Source organism: Aspergillus pseudotamarii (assembly GCF_009193445.1).
Source record: "Aspergillus pseudotamarii strain CBS 117625 unplaced genomic scaffold BDV38scaffold_2, whole genome shotgun sequence".
Taxonomy (NCBI): domain Eukaryota; kingdom Fungi; phylum Ascomycota; class Eurotiomycetes; order Eurotiales; family Aspergillaceae; genus Aspergillus; species Aspergillus pseudotamarii.
The window spans coordinates 881345-906889 of NW_022475016.1; the positions used below are offsets into that span (position 1 = coordinate 881345).

General features: G+C 50.2%; 7 protein-coding genes across 7 annotated transcripts; 4 read left to right on the forward strand and 3 right to left on the reverse strand.

The window, feature by feature from the left end:
* Window positions 1-781: 781 nt before the first annotated feature.
* On the forward strand, window positions 782-7920 carry BDV38DRAFT_66949 (protein kinase RIM15). Its single transcript, XM_032063740.1, has 2 exons — window positions 782-2094; window positions 2155-7920. The coding sequence occupies exons 1-2, from the start codon at window positions 1516-1518 to the stop codon at window positions 7723-7725; spliced, it is 6150 nt and encodes a 2049-aa protein (XP_031919472.1). The 5' UTR covers window positions 782-1515; the 3' UTR covers window positions 7726-7920.
* A 762-nt stretch (window positions 7921-8682) lies between these two features.
* Window positions 8683-9683, forward strand: BDV38DRAFT_233640 (Metallo-dependent phosphatase-like protein). The gene has a single exon (XM_032053148.1). The coding sequence runs from the start codon at window positions 8722-8724 to the stop codon at window positions 9577-9579; it is 858 nt and encodes a 285-aa protein (XP_031919473.1). The 5' UTR covers window positions 8683-8721; the 3' UTR covers window positions 9580-9683.
* A 540-nt stretch (window positions 9684-10223) lies between these two features.
* On the reverse strand, window positions 10224-13880 carry BDV38DRAFT_67009 (Mechanosensitive ion channel family). Its single transcript, XM_032063741.1, has 3 exons — window positions 13479-13880; window positions 12564-13253; window positions 10224-12503 (listed from the first exon to the last, which is right to left on the reverse strand). Exons 2-3 carry the CDS (start codon window positions 13185-13187, stop codon window positions 10356-10358), a joined length of 2772 nt encoding a protein of 923 aa, XP_031919474.1. The 5' UTR covers window positions 13188-13253; window positions 13479-13880; the 3' UTR covers window positions 10224-10355.
* Window positions 13881-17681: 3801 nt separating this feature from the next.
* On the forward strand, window positions 17682-20173 carry BDV38DRAFT_292032 (tubulin alpha chain; the record flags this gene model as incomplete). Its single annotated transcript, XM_032061903.1, has 7 exons — window positions 17682-18312; window positions 18488-18546; window positions 18653-18806; window positions 18874-18961; window positions 19016-19087; window positions 19137-19640; window positions 19707-20173. Exons 1-7 carry the CDS (start codon window positions 18301-18303, stop codon window positions 20171-20173), a joined length of 1356 nt encoding a protein of 451 aa, XP_031919475.1. The 5' UTR covers window positions 17682-18300.
* Window positions 20174-20483: 310 nt separating this feature from the next.
* BDV38DRAFT_267328 (thiamine transporter TPC1) lies at window positions 20484-21685 on the reverse strand (the record flags this gene model as incomplete). The annotated part of the gene is made up of 4 exons (XM_032056567.1): window positions 20484-21200; window positions 21290-21443; window positions 21517-21569; window positions 21653-21685. The coding sequence occupies 4 exons, from the start codon at window positions 21683-21685 to the stop codon at window positions 20484-20486; spliced, it is 957 nt and encodes a 318-aa protein (XP_031919476.1).
* A 420-nt stretch (window positions 21686-22105) lies between these two features.
* On the forward strand, window positions 22106-23895 carry BDV38DRAFT_233657 (putative Gamma-butyrobetaine hydroxylase subfamily). The gene has a single exon (XM_032053149.1). It carries the CDS (start codon window positions 22272-22274, stop codon window positions 23706-23708), a length of 1437 nt encoding a protein of 478 aa, XP_031919477.1. The 5' UTR covers window positions 22106-22271; the 3' UTR covers window positions 23709-23895.
* BDV38DRAFT_233658 (PICOT family protein) lies at window positions 23896-25243 on the reverse strand. Its single transcript, XM_032053150.1, has 2 exons — window positions 24239-25243; window positions 23896-24162 (listed from the first exon to the last, which is right to left on the reverse strand). The coding sequence occupies exons 1-2, from the start codon at window positions 24971-24973 to the stop codon at window positions 24088-24090; spliced, it is 810 nt and encodes a 269-aa protein (XP_031919478.1). The 5' UTR covers window positions 24974-25243; the 3' UTR covers window positions 23896-24087.
* Window positions 25244-25545: the final 302 nt, after the last annotated feature.

Sequence of the window (25545 nt, forward strand, 5' to 3'; positions counted from 1 at the left end):
GCAGTTCCAGATATGTATGTAGGATGTATGTTCTGGATGTAAAGTAAGTATGTATGTACTCAGCCAATGTCCAGGACGCCCGGAGGTAACCTGCTGAGATGGGCGATGGGGGTTGGCGGTTAAAGGCCGAGCCAGGTCTGTGCCAGCCTTCGGAGCACAACTTTATGATGTTGAACTCAGGTACTGGTTACCTTGACCAAGTTCGGGGGGCTATATAACGTTTTAGATATACTTAAATATATATATATATTTATTTTGCTGCAGGAAGGTTGTGTTGGGGGAGTTTTGGAGAAAAGGTCTAGATGGGAATTGTAGGTTGATCGTGGCGTGGTCAGCCCCCAGCGTTGTACTGGCTCTTTCCGAGGACTATAAATGTGTCTATCACCAGTGGATCATTGATAATAAAAATAAGAATAAGAATCATGCTATGCTCGAAATGGGATCCTCTTGTTGTCACTAAATGCCAGACTAAACCGACGATACCGAAACGTTACAGCGAGGCGGGTGGGTCAGACATCACTTACTAGGTCAGAAGAGAAAGTGAGGGAATGTGAGCGTTTCAGGCCATGAGAGGGAATGAACGACTGGGAAGCATTAATTAATTAATGAACGATAATTGACAGCCGAGTTACATTTCTACTGAGTTGACCCCCAAGGAGGAAACGGGACGTTGGCCCTTGACATTCACCTCAATTGTTTTCTTCTCTGTGAGTGTCACTTGGCTGCTTTTCTTTTCTTTTCTTTTTTTCTGGCCGTTACCTTACTTTACGGCATATCCTTACCTACTCCGTCCAGTCCGAATGTACTACTAATCCCTCCACCCACTCACACTTCACACTTACTTCCACTCTTCTTGCCTTTCAACTCAACTGCCCTGTTACCGTTTTATTATTCGTCTTCTTCCCCCTCGTCCCCCTTCACCTGTCCCTTTTTTTTTCTTTTCCCCCTCAATCTATGCTGTCAATCTGGTTGTGCCGGAATTTACGTCCTGCTTAGCACGCCTATCTGTTTAATTCCCCTTCTATTTAGTCAACCTCATCTTGGGGTTGACTCTTGTCGATCATCCTGGCTTCGCGTTGAGCGCCTCCGTCGCGCCGTTCCCCGCATAGGCAATTCGTTGTCCATTCCCTTTTTCTTAGTCCTTACGTGATCACGACAACTCTTTAATTTTTTTTTTTTTTAAACCTTTTCCCTTTACCTTTGTGATTAGGTGGTGAGATTTTTTTTCTTTTTTGGTGATTTCACCATCTTCAAAAGCCAACAAATAATAACGTCTCAGTTTCCCGTCAACCAGGGCCGTTTTTCGCTGGAATTCACGCCCCGCAGTTCAGCCATGGCCCGTTGATCTTGCGGATGAATCCATAACCTCATTTCTAAGGGCACCCGCTCTGCCCGGCAGACGGTCTGCCTGGCTCTGTTGATTTCGCTTGTCTTTTTGCCTACGGTACCTCGAGTCGTGGCGGTGATCCCTTCCCGGGGGATTTTCCCACCGTCTCAGAAACCTTGCCAGTCAGCATGGCGGGCAATGGCAGTCACAGTCCTCAGTTCCTGGCGCCTCCGGCCGTGACGGCCTTACGGCAGGAAGCCCGGAGCATCGTTCCGAGTTTAACCCCTTTGAATCGCTCTCTCAATGACGACAATGATATGCAGGAAGAACGTGCGGAGTTGAAGCAGGCGGCGGAGCAGACGTTGAACGTCATTGTTGACCTGGATCTCGATGGCCGCATCAAATGGGTCAGTCCGTCGTGGAGACAGGTGGTGGGAACTGACCCAGAGTCGGTGGAGGGACGGATGATTTCGGATCTTATTGTGGACGACAAGAATGCCTTCCAAGAGGCAGTGGAGGCCATGAAGGTGGATGATTCTCGAAGTCGCTTTATTCGCTTCGCGTTGCTCATGGGTCCCGACTCGGTACTGAAATATTCCCCCGAACCACGACCCGTGGGACCGGAGCCTACAGAAACTGGTGAAATCGAAGGTGCGGGCGGCCAGGAGGGCCCGCTTGCAGAGACGGAGGAGCAAAATCATGATATCCTGAGTATGGAAGCACAAGGCATCATGGCGTACGACCGGACGGCGGATGGGGCTAGTCATGTAGGTTTGCTCGCAGAACCGGGATGACTAGTAGAAAGCTAACTCAAGAATGAAACATAGACGATGTGGATGTTGCGACCGTTCTCGGAGCCCAGAGAAGTCACCATAGATCTCCCGCCTCTGCTGGTGGAATCTCTAGGCGTCGGAGCCGAGGTATTAGCGAGTTATTTGACGACCTTAGCAGAAGCGGCTGCGAACGAACCCGATCCCTCCAAGCATCCGGCCCCCAACCCGGTATTATGTCGGATCTGCGAGCGTCAAATCACACCTTGGTGGTTTGAGAAACACTCCGACCTTTGTCTGCAGGAACACCGAGCCGAGATGGACGTTCAGATTGCTCAGGAAAACCTCAATGAGCACCGTCATGCGATTGTGAAGGTGCTGGATGCTCTTGAGGTTAGACAAGGCAGACCCTTAGTGTTGGGTGAATCTAATCCGCCTTTGCCCCAGCCGGAATACAAGGGACTGCCCATTGGACCGTCCCCGATTGCTTCGGCACCCTCATCCGGGTCCGTTTCCAATTCAAGTTCCGCCCCTGCCACTCCGCCTAGATCCAGAGACCACTCGGTTTCGGGCATGGGTCACTCCCGTGGTCGCTCGTTCGCTGTCCGGCGGCCGTTGTCGCGCGTCGTCGAACTGATTTTGGATCTCTGCGATACGGCTTTGGAGATCAACATGCCGGTACTCAAGGAGGCTCGCGTAGACAGCAACGATGAATTCCGAACGTTATCCCCGCAGTCAGAATCTCGGATTTCACAGGTTCTCCAGTGGCAGTCGCCCAGCACTAATACCCTGGAACAAGAGCAAGGCCTGGCTGCATTGTGCACTGATACAGAGCAGGTAGCTAAAGCGAAAGTGGATGCGACTATTCGCTACCGCAGGATCGTTGAGTACGCTGAGCGAATTCGCATCGAATATATTGTGTTGGTGGAAGAATGTATTACTGCAGCCCTTAGTAAGGCTGAGCGTATCGCAGCCGGTCAACTCAGTGACTCTAGCTCTTCTGAGGATGAAACTGTGCCGGATATCCTTGATAGTAACATAGTTACTGGCCCCGTCCCCAGCCCGGCCCAGTCTCGAGAGTCTATACCGTTACCCCGTCCAATGTCCGCCTTGACGATGTCCATGCGGAACTCTCCCGAACGGCACCAGTCTCCCCACTCCTCTGAGGGTAAAGTGTCATCGGTTGCTGTATCTACTGGGTCAAATAGTCCAATGGAATGTCCTACTCCTCGCTCGCACAAGAGCGTTGCCGGGGTGCTGGGCACGTCTCAACCTTCCCGACGCGCTCTTGCACCGGCAGATTTCGATGCTGGAGAGATGAGTGACAGTAGCGTTCTCTCATCTGCGTTTCCGGGTGCCATGCGAACGGATTCACCGTGTTCCGATCGAAGCTTGGACAGAAAGCGTAGGAGTCTAGTGCTTCCTGGACTATCGAGCTCCCCTCGCCGGGGTCATTCACCTGCCAGAGTTTCTGGCCCCCATTCACCGTTGCGAATGCCGAAGCCTCGCCTTTCTAGCGGCGCCGAAAGCTTGCCGTCTCCCATAGTTTCCCCGTCGGCGAATGCCAGTGAGCTAGCCCATCATCACTTCCGCCACCATCGTCGCCAATCTTCAGCAACCTCGTCCGATGCTCCACGGCCACCCGTCTCGCCGCACCTGGCATCGGCTAGCCAGCCGCAGCCGCGACCAGCGCCGGTCTCCATCAAAGATTTCGAGGTGATCAAGCCAATTAGCAAAGGTGCCTTCGGTAGTGTATATTTGTCGAAAAAGAAGACGACTGGGGAGCATTTTGCAATTAAAGTTTTGAAGAAGGCGGATATGGTTGCCAAGAATCAGGTCACCAATGTCAAAGCAGAACGAGCTATTATGATGTGGCAGGGGGAAAGTGATTTCGTTGCCAAATTATACTGGACGTTTTCCAGCAAAGATTATCTCTATCTGGTAATGGAATATCTCAATGGGGGTGACTGTGCATCTCTTGTTAAGATCTTAGGTGAACTTCCTGAGGATTGGGCTAAGAAGTACGTTGCAGAAGTAGTCCTCGGGGTAGAACATCTCCATAGCAGAGGCATTGTCCATCGAGATTTGAAACCAGACAATCTATTGATTGATCAAACCGGTCACCTTAAGTTGACTGATTTTGGCTTGTCTCGGATGGGGCTCGTCGGGCGTCAGAAGCGGGTTTTGAAGAGTATGAACAATGAGCCAGCGCCCGATCTCCTCAAACAGGGACCTTTCCCTCGCGCTACATCCATCACATCCTCTCGGTCAGCCTCGTTTGATTTTCAAGGTAGCGGTTCGCCAGGATCCACGCCATTGATGACCCCTGATGTGGCTGGGAGCATGCCCCAACCGTCTTATTTCAACCTCAATCAGAGTGGAATTAGTCGACAGGCGTCTCGTCGGGCATCGGGATATCGCAGCGATAGCGTAGGCAGCGAAGGTTTGAATTCCGTCTTCCGTTCTCTATCCCTCCATGACCCTAGTGAAGTGCAGGGTTCATTACCTGTTCCCGTGCCTGGTGCTAGCAACTTGACCGAGGAGGGCCAAAGTGAAGCAGGAGGATCTCCCCATCTATATCCGCTTCAGCAAACGCCTAGTAACTCGGTCCCGCATGACACTGGTCCGCAGCCAGGTATGATGCCGCCATTGATGGCGCTCTTCGACCCCGAGGACCATAACCGTCGTTTTGTTGGCACTCCAGATTATCTGGCCCCCGAGACCATTAACGGCGCGGGCCAGGATGAGATGAGTGACTGGTGGTCCTTGGGTTGTATCATGTTCGAATTCCTTTTTGGCTACCCTCCTTTCAACGCAAGTACCCCAGATGAAGTGTTCGACAATATCCTCCATCGGAGAATCAACTGGCCGGACCAGGTGGAAGAGTTGACGAGCTCGGAGGCTATTGATCTCATGAATAAGCTTATGACTACCGATCCTGCTCAGCGGATTGGAGCCAACGTGGACGAAAAGTATCCGAATGGGGGAGCAGAGATCCGTAGCCATCCTTGGTTTTCGGATATCAATTTTGACACCCTACTTGATGACAAGGCGCAATTTGTCCCAAATCTTGAGAACCCGGAAGACACCGAGTACTTCGATTCCCGTGGAGCTACACTTCAAGCCTTCTCCGAGGAGCTGGAGGATGGAGACTCTCCTCGGCCTGTAACCACCGGACCATATCCAGATCGCCCGCACGATGCCCTTTTCAAGGTTCGCTCACAGGTCAATGCATCGAAGCGACCCTTGATGCCGCTGCATATCCCGCCTCATGTCCGCGAGTCACGTAGTAGAAGACTGAGTGAGCCTTCTTTGGAAGATGACTTTGGCAGCTTCTCTTTTAAAAATCTCCCGATGCTTGAAAAGGCAAACAAAGATCAGATACAGAAACTACGCCAATCGGCGATGCAAGCACAGCAGCGCCCGTTCGCGTCTTCGGGCGCCCAGCAACAGCCTCCAGGAAAGGACCAGGGGCAGAATCAGGCACAGACCCCGGCACCATCTTCGGCTGGTCCCTCCCTGGAAGGAAGTCCGTTACCAATGTCGTTGCAGCGAACCATGTCACAAAGTAAAGGAAACAATCGACCCTCCTCCCCGTCAAGCCAAGCAAACTCCTCTCCCAGTCGTCCGTCTCAGCCTTCGTCCCCTCTTCTGGTTCAATTCAGTACTGGTCATCACAACCATGAACGCAGAAAAACATCTGGTTCTTCGTCGACCAACTCTCACCACTCCAGTGCCTCTGGTCCACCTGCTAGCGCTGAGCAGGCTCGTATGGCAAGCCTAAAGATTAGCTCATCCGCGTCGTCGCCGGTGAAAACAAGTCGAGCCGCCACAACTCATTCACCTGACAAGACACCATCAGGCCCTCCCCGTCACGGCAGTGCGCCCACGAGGGCTAGATCGCAGACTATCGGGTCCCAGGATGGTGATTTGTCTTCATCAGTGGCTAAGGAATTATATGTTGCTGGTCACTACAAGCGACGCAGCCAACGATTCAACGATATCTCACCTTCTTCGTCCGACAATGAAGACCCACGTACGAAGCAGTTGTTCAAAAACCAGCGACAACGCCAAAGTTCCAGGCGCCTTTCCCAGCTTAACTACCCCGAGGGCCCATTCTTCCGGCCGTTGGATGTACTGATCTGCGAGGATCATCCGGTCTCCAGGATGGTGATGGAACGCCTGTTTGAGAAGCTCCGTTGCCGTACGATCACCGCTGTGAATGGCGCAGAGGCTATGCGCTACGCTCTCAGCCAAGTGCAATTTGACATTATCATGACGGAGTTCAAACTGCCCCAGGTAAATGGAGCAGATGTCGCGCGTATGGTTCGGGAGACACGGAGTGCTAATCGACACACCCCAATTATTGCGGTAACGGGCTATTTGAAAGACTTCCCTGAGACTCACCACTTCGATGGGCTGATTGAGAAGCCCCCAACTCTGACCAAGCTTACCGAGGCATTGTGTAAGCACTGCCAGTGGAAACCTCCACCGAATGATTCTCTTCCTTCTCAGCCTTTGGCTGTTCCGTCCGCAACGCCACGCCAGATGCCAGTTCCTGCTGAGCACAGTCCAAGCTCAGTAACATCATCCAACTTTGCCCCGGTGCCTGCAAGCTCGTATCAAGGTTCTAGTCGCGCAGACTCCATCGGCAGTAGCTACTTTGGTGATATGGAGTCTGTCAAAGCTGAGGATGCCCCAATTGTCGGGGGTCGTAAGACTGACGAATGGTGTTCAAGTCAAGGCGGACTAGGTATATCAGGAGATACGGGTCCAAGTCAAGGGGAATCGACCCAAGGGACTCCTGAATCCAATAAGTACAACTCAGACCCTGCCTCGCTGCCGCATTTGCTTCATGCTGTCTCCGCCCCGACTTCTATGAATGCCTCTGGCACGCTCACCCCGCGGAAGCAGCGCTCCAGTGAAGCGATTCGCGCCAGGAGAGAATCTTTGGAAAGAAAGCGCTATGAGGGTGCGGAGTCTGGTGACGATGAAGACGAAGAACTTGGACGTTCCAAGTCACGCACACAAAGCCCGAGAAATCGGTCAACTCGCCCCGGCTCTAAACTGGGCATAGAGATGATGAGGACCAACAGCAGAGGCAGCGTGGTCAGTGGCAGTGAGGAGTTACTCAAGAAAGAGAGAGAATCGCTCGAGAGGAGGAGGAGGAGTGGAGGCTCAGAGAGTATCAGCGAGGAGCGAGCGGAATCTCCTGGCATAGAGAATAGGTTCGAAGGGCTCCATTTCCCGGAAGACGCGATTGCGCTGTCGGAAGACAATTATAGCCCTAGGCAGTCTCCCACACTTTCGGCGTCACATATGAGTCCCTGTTTCTCTACAATGCCCCGTCTAGGATCCTCGTTTGCTCATGACAATACCGAGACAGGCCCAGGTGTCAGCCCGGACACGAGCACGGAAACTCTCAAAAAGGGCCATATAACTCCTCCCATCGTGTTCACGACGGAGGATGAGTCCGCGTCGGTCGACCCAAACACACCTTACATCCAGATGTCCAGTGTCGAAGATGACACCGAAACGATCCCTGATTCTGAAGCCACTCCACGGCCGATACATACCCCTTCACTCGGCCTAGATTCAGAGATTACACCTCGTCAAGGAGGACGATAGAGCGTTTACGTTTACACTTCGGTTGAAAAGATAGACTGTTTGTCTTTGATTTAGAAATTGCCTAAGGCGCAGGTGTGTCGTTGCCTGGCCAGATATTCTGCTTGTCTCTTGTGCGGTCATGGCCCTATTTTCCCTTCTCTGTATTTCCTACCCCCTCCCTTTCCTTACTAAGGAGACATGGTTGATATCGCAGTCTGCCAAAGTTACTCTCCAATCTGCTTGTTTTTCTTTTTCTAGTCGTTTCTCACATTATTTCCCTTGCCGGGTTAAGCGGGTGTTCCGGAGTGATTGATATCATCTCAATCAGGTCATTTTGATTTTCTTTCTTTTCCACTTTCAATATCCTTGCTTCAATTGCAATTGCACCATCTCATTTCATTCCATTTCCTATGTTCTACCAACTCATATCTTCAGTTCAAAACCAACCAAAAAAATCGTGTATGTACGAAATCAACAACCCGTCCGTCCAGGCAAAGCAAGAAAACGGGACAACCGAGATGGACTCTCATACGGGCACAAAAAAGAAAAAGGAAAAAAAAAGAACCCTTCTGCACGCATGAGAAGATCATTTTGTTCTTTCTATTTATGGCTTCGGTAGTAAATATTTATGTGTATTTTATGATATGACACGTGAGACTTTTATGATATGGTGCATGATTAGCATTGGCTTTGTCACTAATTGGCTGATTTGTATCGAATGTATTTGTAGTTGTTGAAGTGCTTTGAGGGTGTTTGTGAGAGCAAGTCCTTTCCTTTTCCCTTAAAGATTTAAATACATTGCTTGTTTTATTTTTGATTTTTCTCCTCTACCCGAGATGGATAATCTCCTTGCTTCCAATATCGAGGATGCTGGATTCAATTCCATGGAGTAGTAAACACAGTTTCCTATTTCTCCCTAGCCTTATTGCTAAGGCTAAACTTTGATTGCGCCGTTGGATCCCATCCCAACAATCTTCGAACATCTCCAGGTGCGGGCGCAGGAAAGTCTACAGCAAAATGGAACGAGATGATGTCCCAGAAACTAAAGCATTCTTCCAAAAGCCGTCTGCTTCCTTTCAAGTTCTCTCTGATCTCCACCTTGAGATCAACCAGCAATATTCATCTTTTGAAATTCCCGTCTGCGCAAAATATCTCATTCTCGCGGGTGATATTGGGCGCTTAGTAGACTACGACAACTATCGCGACTTCATACAGAAGCAGACAGACCGCTTCGAGCTGGTATTTCTCACACTTGGAAACCATGAATTTTACAACGGGTCCTTCGCAGAAGGACTCGACAAGGCAAAACAACTCGAACGAGAACCTTCATTAAAAGGACGCCTAGTCCTACTTCATCAGAGACGATACACCATCCCCGGGTCCCGGGTTACTATTCTGGGCTGCACACTTTGGTCCCACGTCCCGCCCGACTCGCGAGTCATCGTGCAGTCGAAGATTCAAGATTTCCAGAAAATCAAAAACTGGACGATCGATGACCATAATGCACGTCATGAGTCAGATCTGGCCTGGTTGCTGAACGAGATCCGGACAGCTGATGCACCGGAAACGCGGGCCCAGAAGCAGCAGCAGCAGCAGTCTGGACTAGTCGTCGTGACGCATCATGCACCTTCGCGACAGAAGACGTCGAGTCCGCAGCATGCGCAGAACGCCTGGAGCTCGGCGTTTGGAACGGATATTCTATCGAATGGGTTGTTGGATGGGGTCCGAACTTGGGTCTTCGGGCATACGCACTATACGACTGATTTCAGGGAAGGAGGTATAAGGGTTGTGAGTAATCAACGGGGGTATGTGCTTCCTTGGAGTAAGATGGATGGAAAGGATGGGTTTGATGTTGGGAAGGTTATCCGTGTGTAGACAGGACAATTCCAAACGGAATAACATCCAAAATATCAAATCTCTCTCTCTCTCTCTCTCTCTCCCTCCACCTACTACTCCGGTCTATAGTTCTCTCATTCTATGATATGTTGACACAAGCGCAAATGCGCAAATGCCTCGAGGAGCGATGCCAATGGTCAAACCTCGATCTGTATAATTGTCTAATCTTTATACTTATATATCTGTTTAAGGCTGAGGTAATTGGCCAGTGTGTCATTTTCTCCTTTATAAATGCTGTAACCAAGTCTCTTACTGCTCAAGCGCGCGATTTCTGCCAAATATCGTATTCATTTGTTGCTATATTAAAGCAAAGGATGTATGTTACAGGATCAAGATGCGGTTCCATAGGTGTGTTTAAAGTAGAGGTAACCTGTCGGATAGTCACTTGGTATTTTTTGTGTTTAGATGATACAATGGTTGTTATTGAGTATACAGGTTGTACGCAGGCTTCACTGCTTAGAGATAGTAATTATCAATCTTGTAAATTCTAATAATTAAATGACAATGAATGATAAAGACGCTCATAGCGAACAGATGTATGAACCGCCAGCATATAATGTGTATGCTCATATGAACGAAACATGTAACAAAACTCAGTCCTGTCCGTTTCCATATTGCAACTAAGAAAAAAAAGGAACGATGCCGCCCTCAATGTAAACCATAAAATAACGTGGATCATGTGCACGTAGGTATCAGATAGATGGCAGTATGTATGATCAAATATATTTTCAGATAAAGAAATGAGCGTTTGGGGTTTATCGTGCACCCGGCGAAACGGAGCGGATATCGCCCGCGTCGAATCGACCTTGCTCGGCCAGATCGTCACGCTCGCGGCTGACGCTGGACCGGTGGCGGAAGAACCGGTTGCGACTGATGGAGGACAGGCTATGGGTGCCTTGGGACTCCGTCGACCGACGGCCTTCACCCGAGTGGGTCGGGACGCTGAGGTTGGACGGGCGACGTGCCCGGGAGGACGATGAGCGGCTCCGGCGTTCGGCCTCTTCTTCCTCTTCCTCTTCCAGGATGCGGCGCTGGGCGGCGTCGCGGTTGGAAGAGCGGACGACGTCATCGACACGAGGGGAGTTGGTTTCAAACACATCGCCCATCACATCGCCGGAGGAGAGATCGCGCATACCCAACGAGAAGTCGACATGTTTGTGTGACTGCATCGACTCGCCTCGGGCACGGGCGGCAGCGGTGTTCATGCCTTTGCGCAGGATCGACGGATGGCGGGTGGCGCTGGAGCTGCTGTGTCCGGTATTCTCGGGCATGTCGTAGATGGGGGTGGGCGGCGGACGACTGTCGTGGTCGGCCGATGACATCTGAGATGGGAAACCCGTGACGTGGAAGGGGATATCCACACGGGCACCCTGGAGGTTCATGCGTGGGCCCTCGATGCCAATCTCTTGCAAGGCAACCATGAGCATACAGATGAACTTGTTACGACGCTGGAGACGCAATCCTTCGTTCTGCCAGTTGGACTTGTAAAAGAAGACGACGTTGAGGGTCACAGAGAAGTTTTCCGTCACAGCTCGCATCTCAGTCAAGATATTAGTCTGGAACTCGCGCTTTTCGCTGCGGACGAATTCCAACAGGCGTTGACGGAGAGCATCAATCTGTTCGAGCGTTGTGCCGTACTTGATCACAATGGGGATTGCTTCCGCGAGGGCACCGGATCTGCGTTGGTTGAGGATAAAGAGCCCGTTGAGATAGCTGTTTGGTGCCTGGACGATGTGGCCCTGCATCTTCTTGAACTCCGTGTAGAGCAAGGAGATCTGTTTTACAAAGTAGTCATCACCCAAACCAGCATCACCTGCGTTACCGTAGATCGTCACACGGTCACCCACATCGAAGGGATGCTTGACAAATACGAAGATAATCGACTGCAAAAATTCCTGGGCGGTGGCAGAGAAAAGCCAGGACAAGGCAAGAATACTGGAGCCCGCGGAGGTGAGCACACCGGAAGCCGAGGTTGAGATCAACGATACGAAGACGATCAAGCTGATGACGACGACGAAGAATTCTAAAACATTGTCGAGTCGTGAGACCACTGAATCCAGATCCTTGAGAGATGCAGTGATAGCCTTGCGTTCCCGTCCGATCTCCACACAAACCGCCTCCAGTTCGTCCATAGAAATGTCGCCATTCATATCCTTGTCGAACATGATAAATGCTGCCTCGGCCTCCTCGCTATTATCGAACGCCTCTTTGAGATCACCGGCAAAGACAGTGTCGAATCCGTCACGCACGAAAGTCCGGTAGAGACGTCGGGCTAGGACCTGGCAGCCCGAGGTGGTTCGCAACAAGGTCAAAATGACTTGATAGGGATGAGTACTGTTAGTCGCCTTCCGGCCCGTAAAGTCCGCGGCAACAGCTCCGGCCATATCTCCAACTTTGTTCAATGCACCTTTGGCTACACGTTGCGCCTTGCCAGCGTATTGCATCGGATAGCGCAAAGGGGTTTTGGTGCCGCTGCCACCGGCATCATTCTTTTCTTCAAACTCATCGTCTTTCACCGAGATCTTGTTGCGAGAGAAGTCGTACAGCTTGGTCAAACTGCCAATCTGGAATTTATTGATCTCAATCCGATCGGCATAGGTCCGCGTATGGAAACTGATGGCGATCAGTTGGATAATGATCTTTTCGATATAGTTCAGGACCGTCCAGATAAAGATGGAGATGATAATCTTGTTGACCGTATTCTCCCATGAACGCGTACGTGGGTTGCCGTCCACATGATGATTCTTCATTGTGGGAAGAAAAGAGATCTCGATACCTAGCCACCAAAAGAAAAATGTCGCGTGCAGCTCCAATTGCTTGGCCATGTCGCGCCACTTTTTGGCGTTGTTGGTAAAGATACTGGCCAACAACCCTGCAACGACAGGAATACATTTGGCCACAATCTAACGCATTGAACCGTCAGGTACATCGCAGGAGCAACCGGAAAGGGAAAGGATACATACTCTACCAGCCCATAAAGTCAACCAGACAATTTCCAACCACACGGAGAACCAGAGCAGTTCGACACCGCCCACGTTCGCATCCGGGTAAGCCAGTGCGCCGACCAGCAGCGGGATCAATAAGATAACAACGAGGGGTACAATGTAGGTTAAATAGCGAACGATGAAGCTGGACTCGTGGATCCTTTTGACAAATCGGGCGATGTTCGTGTTGGGAGACTCCGGTGGATTGTAGACAGCAGCCTTCTCGTGCAAAGGATTGGTGGCCTCATCAAACTCGTCCACGTTTTGAGAGCGATGCGAGCGAGACCGCGATATCGAGTTGCGCTCACCTTTGCTCTCCGTGTCCTCATGGGTGGAACGCGACGCCACCTTCTCCGCTTCAAGGAGAGCTAAGTCATCTTCGAGGCGTTTGGAGTGTTCCCTTTGAGCCGAAGGCGAGCGTAAAGCTGTCCGGTCCAAATCGTCGGCAGACGAGGTGTCAACGGTGAGGTGTGTGTTCCCGTGAGTGTCCTGCGAGCCCTCGTTGATGTAGGTGCCTTCGTCCGAGGTTGGGGAATGATCGTCGGCCCGGCTCTTCTTTTCCGAATATTTGGGAGCAGGAAGCTCCTCCACAGGGGTCGACATGCCGGCACCAGGCCAGGAGTCTTAGTAAATATTAAGTGTAGTTGGTATCGATTGATTGCAGTTGGACTGGAAGCGCGTCAGAAAACTACCAACGCACGATAGCTTGAGATATAAAAAAAAAAAAAGAAAAAAAGAATGACTAAATGGGGCAAAAGAATGAATGGATGAATGAATGAGACCCCGGTATATGGCAACCCAAAGGAGTCTAGAAGGGCTGGAACAGTGTTGGCAGAGGGGAGTAGTAGCATAATAAATATGCGATGGGTCCAACAATACGAGACGGAGACGCACCTTCACCAACGATAGTGGGGACCCCGATGTCAGACTAACAAGCAGACGGGACTTAGAGTGGGCATCGGATACCGGGCCCGTGGTGGTCTAGTCAATAGAAAGGAAAAAGAGTTTAATAGTGTTGTAAGAAAAGAATAATTACAAGATGGAGAACTATAGAGACAGTAGAAGGTAAAGAAAGATAGATGGATGGATGGCGATAGACGAGGAGGAGGAGGAAGAGGGAGGGAAAAGGAAACCAAAGAGGAGAGAACCAAGGAAGTATTAAAACGGAAGGTCGTTACTTTATCCCTAGAAGGTTGTTAAAGGAAAAAAAAAAAAATCAAAGTTGAGCACGGAAGCACTGACAAGCACAGAAATTATGCAGCCGAGTTCCAATGGAGGAGCAGTTGATTTGTGCCGATCGCACGGGAGAAAATTAGGACGGTGGAGACCTTTCACCATGCGAAGAATTTCTCAGTTCCAGACCGTTTTGCCATTTGATGTCAGTGTTTTGGATCCTCGCTGAATTGACTTCATTAGGGTTGCGTCTTTGTCGGAATCATAAACATCGGGGCTCTCGTACCCCAAATTAACCAGGCGTCGTGTTTCCCTATCACCATTGTCAAGATATCAAAATCCTTATCTATCAAACCTAAATTGTATTTTTATCCTTTTTTGCGATTCCACAAACCAGGGACGGGGCGATGTGGCTTTTTTTTCTCTCATGTTAAACCAGATCTCGAGATTAACTAAGGGGAGCCACCCGTTCACCGTCGGGTTGGATCAGTGGTTCTGGCCAGTGGCCACTGCCCCTCCTCAGTGGCTCCGTTGGGTCCTTAGCTTTCCTACTAGCAGTGAACGACCCAACAGCTCTGACCAATAATGACCCTTATCGCAGGCTTCTGGTTCGACTTGAGAACGTGTGCTCCGAGGAAGGTAGGGGAGTCGGGACCCCTACCGCGCACGTCGGTCTAGATGTAAGTTTCAGTTCAACGGGCGTGAAAGTAAGATTCCTTGCATAGCTGCAAAAAAGACCGAGTTTTCCTCTCATCCCCCAGACACTTATGCAAGTATCTTCGGCAGGTGGATTCAGGTTCTCGGGGAAAAGATAGTTCGAGACGGATGGCGAGTCATGTTACTGAGCACTTACTACTTCTACTAAGTAGTACGGAGTACGGAGTACTCGATTTGTGATGGCGATGGGAACCGGTCATTGGTTGACCATCTCCGTCGAAGTAAAACACACGATGGGAAATTGGCCACCGCCAAGAAACGCCACCTCAGGCACAACTTACGGCAAGCTCTGAACTTTTCTCACTAATTCTCACCGGCCAAAAAAGGAAGAGGGAAAATCAACAAGGAAGGGAATATGTCAAAAGGTGTCAATCACATTGACAGCGGCAGTGAACGTTGGACTAGCTCTCGCTTCTCGGCACGGTACTTTTCAGCTCAAGAAAGTCTCCTCTCTCTCCTCCGTGGTTTACGAACAATAGCATTAGTCATTCGCTTCGTTGCAGTCCCCATTGGCCTTGATATAACTACTAGTGGGTATGTTAGTCATGATGGGTATATTAATCAGAATCTCACACAGTGCGAATATTCATAGTATCGATATCGTACCAAAAAAAAAAAAAAAAAAGACTATTTTGCGAACTATGCGTATATATTGGTAGAAAAAAACCTGATTTTGGTTATGCACTGCATATGCACCCCATTGTGATACATAATGTATGTCTTAAGTATTAGCCGGAGGCGATGGCTATTGATTCGAAAGTATTCGTTGAGTAAAAGAAAAAGGAAAAAAAAAAAGGGGAGAGTTACATTCCCCAACTACCTTCCATAGTCCTACCATCCATACCTGGTATAGTGCAATAGAATACTTGCACAACCCAACATCCATCGTGATTGTTAACTCTTCTGAGCATGGAGTTGTTACTCCGATCTGTGTCTTTTTGGACGTTGACGTGTTGTTCCCCGCTCTAGTTAACCAGTCAACGGGAGACTCCTCTTATGACGATTCTCTACCAAATCTTGATAGGCATTCAGACAATGGTGGAATGCCCCATCATAAACTCTCTTTACTAAGAAGTGCATAAGCGAAGAGTTGCAACCCTGTCATTCTATGCACAACGATATACTCAATACCGAAGATAATTGCATACTGTGTATACTGTGCTAGATGTATACCTCGCATTCTACTCCGCATGGATATTGACCATATTACGCACCAGAAACCGAGGTATGGTAGCATTCCATCCCCGCATTTCCCCAAGAGCACGTGGTGGAAATACATCCCTTCTCCATAATGAAGTTTGATATAAAAGGTCAAGCCCTGGAATGTAATGGCCGGATCTTCTCGACATGGCGGGAAACGAACATAGTACTCCATTGGTAGAGCTCCGAGAAATAACCGGAAAATATTACTATTACTCCGATATAGGCAATCCCCCAGTATAAGCAATTTACAGGGCCAGCTAAATTACTTGGTTATGGAGAGGTTTTAATTATGTTAGCTTATATAATAACTAGTCCATGTACTGGGTCCTTTGTTCTTTCTTCACGAGACATTATTCCGAATACAAATGCTCAGCTACTAGATGCTCAAGGTATTGTACCATAGTATAAGGTAAATCCTGGACGACCTAAAGAGCCCCGGTATCTTTCACGAAGGCTGTACATACCAGCTGGTTTGACGTTCGCTACCCATCTATACCGGCGTTTGTGTGGACCATAGCTTCGATGGGTGCCGATGGGGCTCGGGCCAAGATGTGGAATGTGACGGAAATAGTTTCGTGAGTTAGGATGACGATCTGGACTATATCGGAAGCATATTGGCCTTTCCCCTTCCAATAAGGGCCTTACTCCAAACGCCACCACCGAGTTATCAACGGGGAGCGGCGATCCTCATACTCTCGTCGCCTCACCGTGTATTTTCATTTATCCACATCAAGTCAGGTTCTGGTGATTTATACGACTGGTGGATGGGTTTCATAAAAAGAAGACGGTAAATAATGTTTTGGTCTCCTGATATATGGAACACAATGGGTAAACTTCACGAATGTATGAGCTATGTACCCATATAAGATGCTGGCTGATGCTTTATATTTGTCACGCCCTTCTCTCTCTCTCTCTCTCTCTCTCTCTCTCTCTCTCATACCACACTTAATTTTTGTTTTTACTCAGCTACTTATGTATATATGGCCGTCACTGTCATATCACTCTTTCTTCAGTCGCACGTTTGAGTGATATTGGCAATAAATCCGACCACTGGTTCCTTCAGAGTTCTATGATCTGTAGGTTGAATTATTCCTTCCCGAAAAAGACAAACCAATATCTTCCCGGAGACTCAAGAAGCTACTACCAGCCTTTTCTTTAAACAACCTTTACCCCTATTTAGTCTACATAATATAGCAAGTAAAAGAATTGAACCCTTCACCCTCAAAGCTTCCGAAAGCTGTCAATACCCAGACTTGCTTCCCAGGCGATCTCTACCACCGCGCAGTCATCAAGTGCTTGCTTACTGTACGGTACAATTCTACATCGATATCCCTTCTCTTTCTGTTTGTATCCCTGTACAAAATTCTAAGCCTAATAAACTCCACCGGATATCCCATTCTACTCCTCCACCCACTAGCCATACCACACCTAACAATAGACTCAACGCACTTTGACGATCAAAAAAAGTACAGTCGCGAAAAGTCTAGCTAAATCAAGAAGAAAAGCTAATTTTACTCACCCTTATCTGGCCAGTTATGAAGCCGTTGAGAGCTCCAAGGACGGGCCGAAGCTGATCACGGCGAAAGTCAGGTCTTCATGACCTGGGGTTTTGAGCAGACACACTTCGATTAACGACCAGCTAGAATAATCAGCTGCCTTGGGGCTTATGTCGTTCTGTCGAGGGTGAATACTGTTTATTCCAGTTAATCCAATTATTCAATTAAGTATAATATTGCTTGTTTGGGTATAGTCTGATGGCCTTAGGCATAGTGTATACGGGTAGTCCGAAAGAGGAAGTGTAGGAGCACGGTACAGTATTTATTTTGTGAAGACAGGAGGATACTCTGCATAAGACAAGCTGCAGGGTATATTGTGTGTCCTGTATGTGGCATTCTGGATAGGAATCCGGCTGTACTGATTTCACATTGTTCAATAAAATACTTTTTTTCTCCCCCAACATGAAGAGCTGGGGAGCAATAATATCGACTTCGCAAGGCTAGTGTTATACAAGAAAGTCAAATTTGCCCAAGAAATACTATATCTGACCAAAAGAAAGCGAGGATCAGCTGATAGGTAACGAGGCAGACGGCTGCCTCCGATAGTCTAATCTAACGGTTATTGTGAGTGGAGATAGTAAGTCAAACCTCTGACTTAGAGTTCTTGTTATGTCTCCCGTAATTGTTGATCATCACTTTTCAGCCAGGATTAAACTTGGCAAAATCGGTAGATCTATGGAAGTATATACTATGTACCAAGAAGATATTGTTAATGTTGACTACCGAGTGTGATCCAGGGTCCAGGTTATGGAAGAGGAAATAACATAACATGATGGGCTCTGACGGGTCACGTAATGATCCGCTCAGTGGATAAGTCAGGAGAGGCAGGAGGACTGCTAATTGGCTGACGAGGCCTTGTTTATTGGGCCCACGGGCAAGAACGAACGCCAAACTATCCATCACTCCACTGCTCCTTCACTTTACTAGTTCTCTCTTCTCTCCTCTCCCCGATTTCCTCCTCGATTCTTTTAAACTACACCTGACTTTTTTCCAATTCTCTCCCATCCACCCACCGGGATATCCTGTTGCTCCGTCCTTCTCGCGTATCACCATCTCGTTCAGCCATCATGAGAGGCGAGGTACGAACCACACTGGATTTACTGCCGTTTGCTGATTTACTTCCCCCGCATTGTCACGCCCCTCCCCTTAACCACGCCCATTGACATTCACCTCATTCGGGCTCATCTTGCCTTAGCATCACCCTTGCCCGTGGATATGCATCTCTTGATTCTAACCTCCGTCTGTGATGCTTAGATTTGCCACATCCACATTGGCCAGGCTGGTACACAGCTTGGTAACAGCGCTTGGGAGTTGTACGTTCACCGCTTTTCCGTTGCCAACATATACATACCCCACTCTGAACCAGCCCACGTCTTGGTAGCAACCAGCTTGCAATCAAGCTAATCCCGACCGATATAGATATCTTCTGGAGCATGGTCTCAAGGCTGATGGCCGTATTGACCCCGAGGCATCCGAGGAAGTCAACTCGGGCGGTTCGTTCGAGACCTTCTTCAGTGAGACCAGTAGCGGCAAATACGTCCCCCGTTCGATCTTCGTTGACCTCGACCCATCGGTACGCAATCATCCTCTAGAAAGCAACGGAATGCTTGCGAGGAGTTTGTTACGCTGACTGTCACCAGCCTATTGATGAGATCCGTACCGGTGACTACCGCCAGCTCTTCCACCCTGAACTGTTGATTAGCGGAAAGGAAGATGCGGCCAACAACTGTACGGGCTAAAGACAATACCAGTGGAAAGCAAAGGCTAATCGATGAACGACAGATGCTCGTGGTCACTATACCATCGGAAAGGAGCTTGTGGACAATGTCGTTGACCGCGTTCGCCGGGTGGCCGGTAAGGCTAATGAACCGATCATATTTTAGGCCTCTGCTGATCCTGCCAGATAACTGTTCCTCTTTGCAAGGCTTCCTGGTCTTCCACTCCTTCGGCGGTGGTACCGGCTCTGGTTTCGGTGCTCTGTTGCTGGAGCGCCTCTCCACCGATTACGGCAAGAAGGCTAAGCTAGAGTTCGCCGTTTATCCTTCCCCCCGTGTGTCGACTGCTGTTGTTGAGCCCTACAACGCTGTACTGTCTACCCACAGCACCATCGAGAACGCCGACTGTACCTTCCTTGTTGATAACGAGGCAGTCTATGACATCTGCCGTCGCAACCTAGATATCCCCCGCCCGAGCTATGAGCATCTGAACCGCCTGATTGCTCAGGTTGTCAGCTCCATCACCTCCAGTCTGCGGTTCGATGGTGCCCTCAACGTCGACTTGACTGAATTCCAGACCAACTTGGTGCCCTTCCCTCGTATCCACTACCCGTTGATCTCCTATGCCCCCGTTGTGTCCAGCAACCGCAGCTCTCATGAAAGCTTCAAGGTGCAGGATCTTACCTTCCAGTGTATGGACCCCTTCTTGTTCCCCCAAGTTCTCTTGGTGGCATGGAGTGACTGACAACGACTTCTAGGCTTCGAGCCCAACAACCAGATGGTCGTCTGTGATCCTCGTAACGGAAAATATATGGCTGTCGCTTTGCTGTACCGCGGTGACGTTGTGCCCCGTGATTGCACTCAGGCCATCGCCTCCGTCAAGGCCAAGGCCTCCTTCAACCTGGTCGAATGGTGTCCTACCGGATTCAAGCTGGGTATTAACTACCAGAAGCCTGTGCGTGTTCCCAACAGCGAACTTGCCCCCGTCGATCGCTCCGTTAGCATGCTCTCCAACACCACGTCCATCTCCGAGGCCTGGAGTCGTCTCGACCACAAGTTTGACCTCATGTACTCTAAGCGTGCCTTCGTCCACTGGTACGTCGGCGAGGGTATGGAGGAAGGAGAGTTCTCCGAAGCCCGTGAGGACCTCGCTGCCCTGGAGAAGGATTACGAGGAGGTTGCCAACGATGGCGAGCCATTGGAGGAGGAAGAGCCTGAATACTGATCGGCTTGCAACTCGGCGCCCGCTCTGCTTGTCGGTTTGATTCTTGGCTTGCCTACTTTGTGCCAAAATTGTATCTCGTCCTTGTGCTTGTGACAACCCCTTCTGTTTTCTTGCTTCCCTAGCGTTCGTTCCATTTCCCATACTTGTCCGGTAGCCAGTCGGTAGAATATGGCGCGTAAAAATACGAATATAAATCTAATCTCCTGCGAGGGATTCTCTTCCAGTTCATTATGAATCGGCACCCAGGATAACACCGGGTAATGCATTAGTCTATACTGTACAATCTAATTAAAGTCCGACGGGGCGGGAATCACGCCATGGCCACTTCGAGCTCGCGGAGATAATGCAGCGACTTCTCGTAGGTCCACATCGTCACGGCACTGGCCGGCGCGGCTTTGAAGAGACTCACCGTCAAACCGCGGTAGAGCCCTCGCATCCCCTGTGTCCGCACGATCATGGCCATGGTGTTGAACACCCCCTGGTACTCCGGGATATTCCGATGCACATACTTGGAGCGCGTCGGGCCCTGCACCTGTAGCCTCTTACGCACCAGATCCAACGGAAACACCCCTGTCTTGGCCAACACGCTGGCCACCACTCCCGCCGCGGCATCCCCCGACCCAAACGGCAGATCATGCAATCCAGACATCGTCGGCCGCAATGACTCATACGTCGCAAAAAACAACCCCATGTAGGGTACAATCTGCCCGACTGCCGCACTACATCCTCGAAAGAATCCCCTAGGTCCTTCATTCTGCGCTATATCGCGCACCGATGCGTACAGCGACGCATACACACGTTCTGTGCCCTGCGCTGCAAACCGTGTGCGTAGTAAATCAAGCGGGTACGTCGACGCCGTGGCTAACCCGCCTGCTGTGGCGCCGGCGACGAAGGATTCAGCCGGCGGAGGGAGTCGGTAAGGGTCTAGTTGCGATAGGGCCTGCGTGGTGGTTCGGTAGGCGGCGAATTGGATGGCGCCGTAGCAGACGTACATTAGTTCGGCGGGGATGTTGCCTTTCCATAATCCCTGTTTCTGGAGTTAGACTGGGGGTTGTGGTAGAAGGATTTGCGGGGTTGTATGTAGGTGGTTGGTTTGGGCATAGACGTCAGACGTACTGTTATTCCTTCTTCGCGGAATATGGAGCGGATCGTGGGAAGCGTGCCTTTATAGATGGGACCTTTTATGTTCTGGTGTGAGGATGGGTCGGAGAGGGAGTGGATTTGGAGCTGCAGACGGATTTTGACGACGTCGAGGGGCGCAACACAGAATCTTTTATTTAATTTAATTAGTGTTAGTTGTGAGTCGAGTGGGAGGTTTGTGGTGTTGAAGGATAGGAACGTACCGGGAGACCAGGCCTGCGATCCCACCTGCGAGAACGACTTGTCGTCGCGTGCCCTGTTAATTCATATTGCGCTTTAGTACTAGAATGTAGGAGGAAGGAAGGAAGAGCCAAGACGAATTGATTGACATGGACTTACCTCATCCTTGAGGTGTTCTCCCCCGGCAGACATGCATGTGATTGATGATGGAACACGGGGATCTGGAACGTTTCACACCGGGTAAATGGATGGAAACGATGTTTTTTCGTTTTCGGGTGGAAATTTATTGACCTAGGAAACAATGGGGGTTTATAGGAGTTTAATGGGTTGAATAGTTCATGGGAAATTTTGCGATTAAGTCAGTGATACGTAAAAGAGGTTCTTAGGTAACGAGCAATGCTTTGGATTGGCTCTTTTTTGTTCCTGGTTACTAACAGTTATCGATCGATTGCGATCTATTCTAAGAAATTTGCCCTTCAGAAAAAAATGAAAAGGGAAAATAAAATGACCGGAGGCCATGTTTCATTACCTTATCGATACGGTAGTAAATAACCAGGACGGTATCGATCGTATTGTACGGCAATGTTTGTCTTTTTACTCCGCACTTTTTATGGTTAAAAGGGAAACATCACGCTAATCCTGAAATGGCTTGGTGTCTGGACCTCGGCTTTTCTCAAAACCTTCATATGGGATGATGTTCTCTCCAACATCCCCTCGTTTCTCTTTTTCTTTGTACCTTTCTGCTTTTTGTGCCCCTGGGGGTTGCCATTGACCCATCATGGTTCGTCTGTTGGCAACATTTCTTCGATCCTCTCGGGCTGCTGTGCCCTCAGCTCGCCCTCTCTATTCCCGTGGGTACGCCGTTGCGAGCGGCGCCGCCGAAGATGCTGCTTCCCTCGGACCGAACTCGACAGCAGTCCCCGAAGGGGGCCAACATGATTCTATACGAAGTATAGTAGAAATTCCAACGCCTCAAACTCGCAATAGCCAGCCCTCTGCCCCCTCAATAGGGCGTCAAGGCATCAGAATCCCCACCGGGAAGGGGGATATCTCGGCCTTGCACTATCTACTGCGCGACGGCTGCAAATGCCCCCAGTGCGTGGACCAACACTCGAAGCAACGCAACTTCCGCATGTCCGACATCCCAACGGACATCAAACCGCGCTCCGCAGACTGGGACGGAAGCGTCCTGAAAGTAAAGTGGGAGAACGACATCCCCGGGTACGATGAGTCGCACACCTCCACATACACCCTCAATCAGCTACGAAACCCTTCCGCAAACTACTCCTACCACAGCACCGGCCGGAAGAGAAAGCGTCTGTTGTGGCACAACTGGTTCAAGCACCGCTTTGTCTCCTACGAGGAGTACATGCACGACGACAAAGCGTTCTCCAGCGCCATGCGCAATCTCGCCCAGACGGGTCTCCTCTTCGTCAAGGACGTGCCAGAATCCCGCGCCGAGGTCGAGAAGATCGCGACCCGCATGGGCCCCCTCCGGAATACCTTCTACGGCTCGACGTGGGATGTCCGCACCGTCCCCGAGGCCAAGAACGTCGCCTACACGAGCCAGTTCCTGGGCTTCCACATGGATCTGATGTACATGAATGAGCCGCCGGGATTCCAGCTCCTGCATTGTCTCCAGAACTCCTGCGATGGCGGCGAGTCGTTGTTCGCGGACTCGTTCGCCGTCGCTAGACAGCTTGGCATCGATGACCCGGAGGCTTTCAAGGCCTTGTGCAATCTCCGACTCTCGTACGAGTATAACCATGAAAACGACATTTATACGAATGATTGGCCCGTGTTCCAGACTTATGTGGATGAGTACACGCAGCAGCAAAGGCTGACGCACGCCAATTACTCCCCGCCCTTCCAGGCCCCGATGCACGGGCAGCGCCGTCCGTTCAACCGCACTGTGACGGAGATGCGGGCCTTGGACAAATTTGCCAAGATGTTGGAGGATGAGAGGTATATTTACGAGCTGAAGCTGAACCCGGGCGAGTGTGTTATCTTCGAGAATCGTCGTGTGCTGCACGCCCGGAGACAGTTCAATACCGTTACTGGTCAGCGCTGGCTCGCTGGTGCCTATGTCGATGAGGACGCCGTGTTGTCCAAGTTCGCGACATCGGCCCGTAAATACCCGCACATGTGGCGTGACAGCCCGAACAAACCATATCGGAAAGAGGCCGAGGGAGAGGATCAAGTTCAGAGCAGCTAAACTTCCAAAAAGGAATAGACTATGTAAAGATGAACGAAGAACGTGACGTATTAAGGCATTGGCCGCGAGACTAGTCGTTTGATGCAAAAGGCTTGAATAAATAAGCATAGGAGTATACCGCGGTTCAACGCATGTCAGAGGAGATTAGGTTCACTCCTGTATATAAGCATAGCGTGTTATATATATATATTCATTTGTTTTTTGGAGTCTCTTTTATTATGTTGATGAGTCAAAAGAACTAATCATGCAGGAAGATATTGTGCTGGAACACTGAACATAGAAAACGTAATGGCATCGCTGTCCTATAATCTAACAAATCGTGTTTGCAAGCAGGTAGAAAACAAGACATAAAGAAAACTATTTCCCATATTCTATACGCTCAAGCCGCAGCGGGAGCCTTGTTAACAGAGAAATCACGCAGGAAATCAGGATCATTTTCGATCTCGTCCTTGACCTGTTCACCAATTAGCACAAGAGCCATTCAACGACGAAGACACAGAAAGAGAGAAAGAAAGAAAAGAAGAACTCACAATATCCAAACCTCCAACCAATTCCCCACTAACCCACAACTGCGGGAACGTAGGCCACTCCGCAAACTCCTTCAACCCCTGCCTCACGTCCTCATCGGCCAAGATATTAAAGAACCCATACTTGACACTTCTCTCGCGCAGGATCGCTACAAGCTGCTTACTGAACCCACACTGCGGCGCACTCGGCGTCCCCTTCATAAAGAGCATCACCGGCGCCGCCTTCACCAGCTCCGCGAGTCGCGCAAATAGCGCCTCCTTCGACTGCTCCTGCGTTAGCGCATCCCCGTTCGCAGCGCCGGCCGGCGGCTGTGTAGCCGTCGTGGGGCCCGTCTCGCGGGGCACAGCGGCCAACGGTGGGGGGATTGTGGCGGACGCGCCGGCGGAGGCTTTCGAGCCGGCGTGGCGTTCGACGGCGTCGCGGACGCGGGTGGCTTCGCTGCCGGAGATGGATTCGAGGACTTCGCCGTTGCGGGTAAGGACTACGAAGGGGACGGCAGTGACGTCGTAGTCTTCGGAGATGTCAGGGAGTTCTTCGGCGTTGATGCTGATGAAGGAGGTTGTTGGGGGGGTTGTGGCGGGGTATTGAGATGCGAGGGCGGAGAGCACAGCGCGCATTTGCGCGCAGGGCGCGGCCCAAGGGGCGTGGAAGTAGAGAATCGATAGGGTCGTCGGGGGCAGGGATTTGATGTGAGAGGCGAATTCTTCCTCGGAGGGGATTTCAATTAAGGCTGACATCTTGACTTTTGGATTCTTTGCTGGACTCCTCTCTTTCTGCGGGGTTTTGGGGGCGGGCCTTTGGCTTTGGCTGTGGGTTGGTAGTGGAAATCTCGGGGATTGTAACTTGGTGACGAGTTTCGTTTAAATTTGCGGGTGTTTTGAGATGAGATGGAAGTGGCGAAACCAAAGTCCAAACTTGCGATGCGCTTCACCTCGTTTATAGTAAGTAGTGAGGAGAAGGAAAGAGGGAAGATCGGAGTGAGGCGAAATTTTGGCCGCTTATCAGATCGAAAATCTGCCGGCGTTTGCGATGACTCGCCTTCTGTTTGGCTCCGGTGGGGCTCGCTTCTGATGACACCATCGTTTTGGCCCCGGTCGGGTTTAGTCGGGTTGCTGCCCTATCTTCTTCGTACGCTTCGGCATCTCTCAATATCTCGTCTTCTCGTGCTGTTGAGGTTACCGCGCAGCTCAGGAGGGGATGAAAAGGATTGAGATCTCATACACATATCAAACCTAATTCAGCACCTATCTCTGTCATCCCTAGATCATCCATATGCTTTGTAACTTTGGACTACTATTAAGCCCTCGGG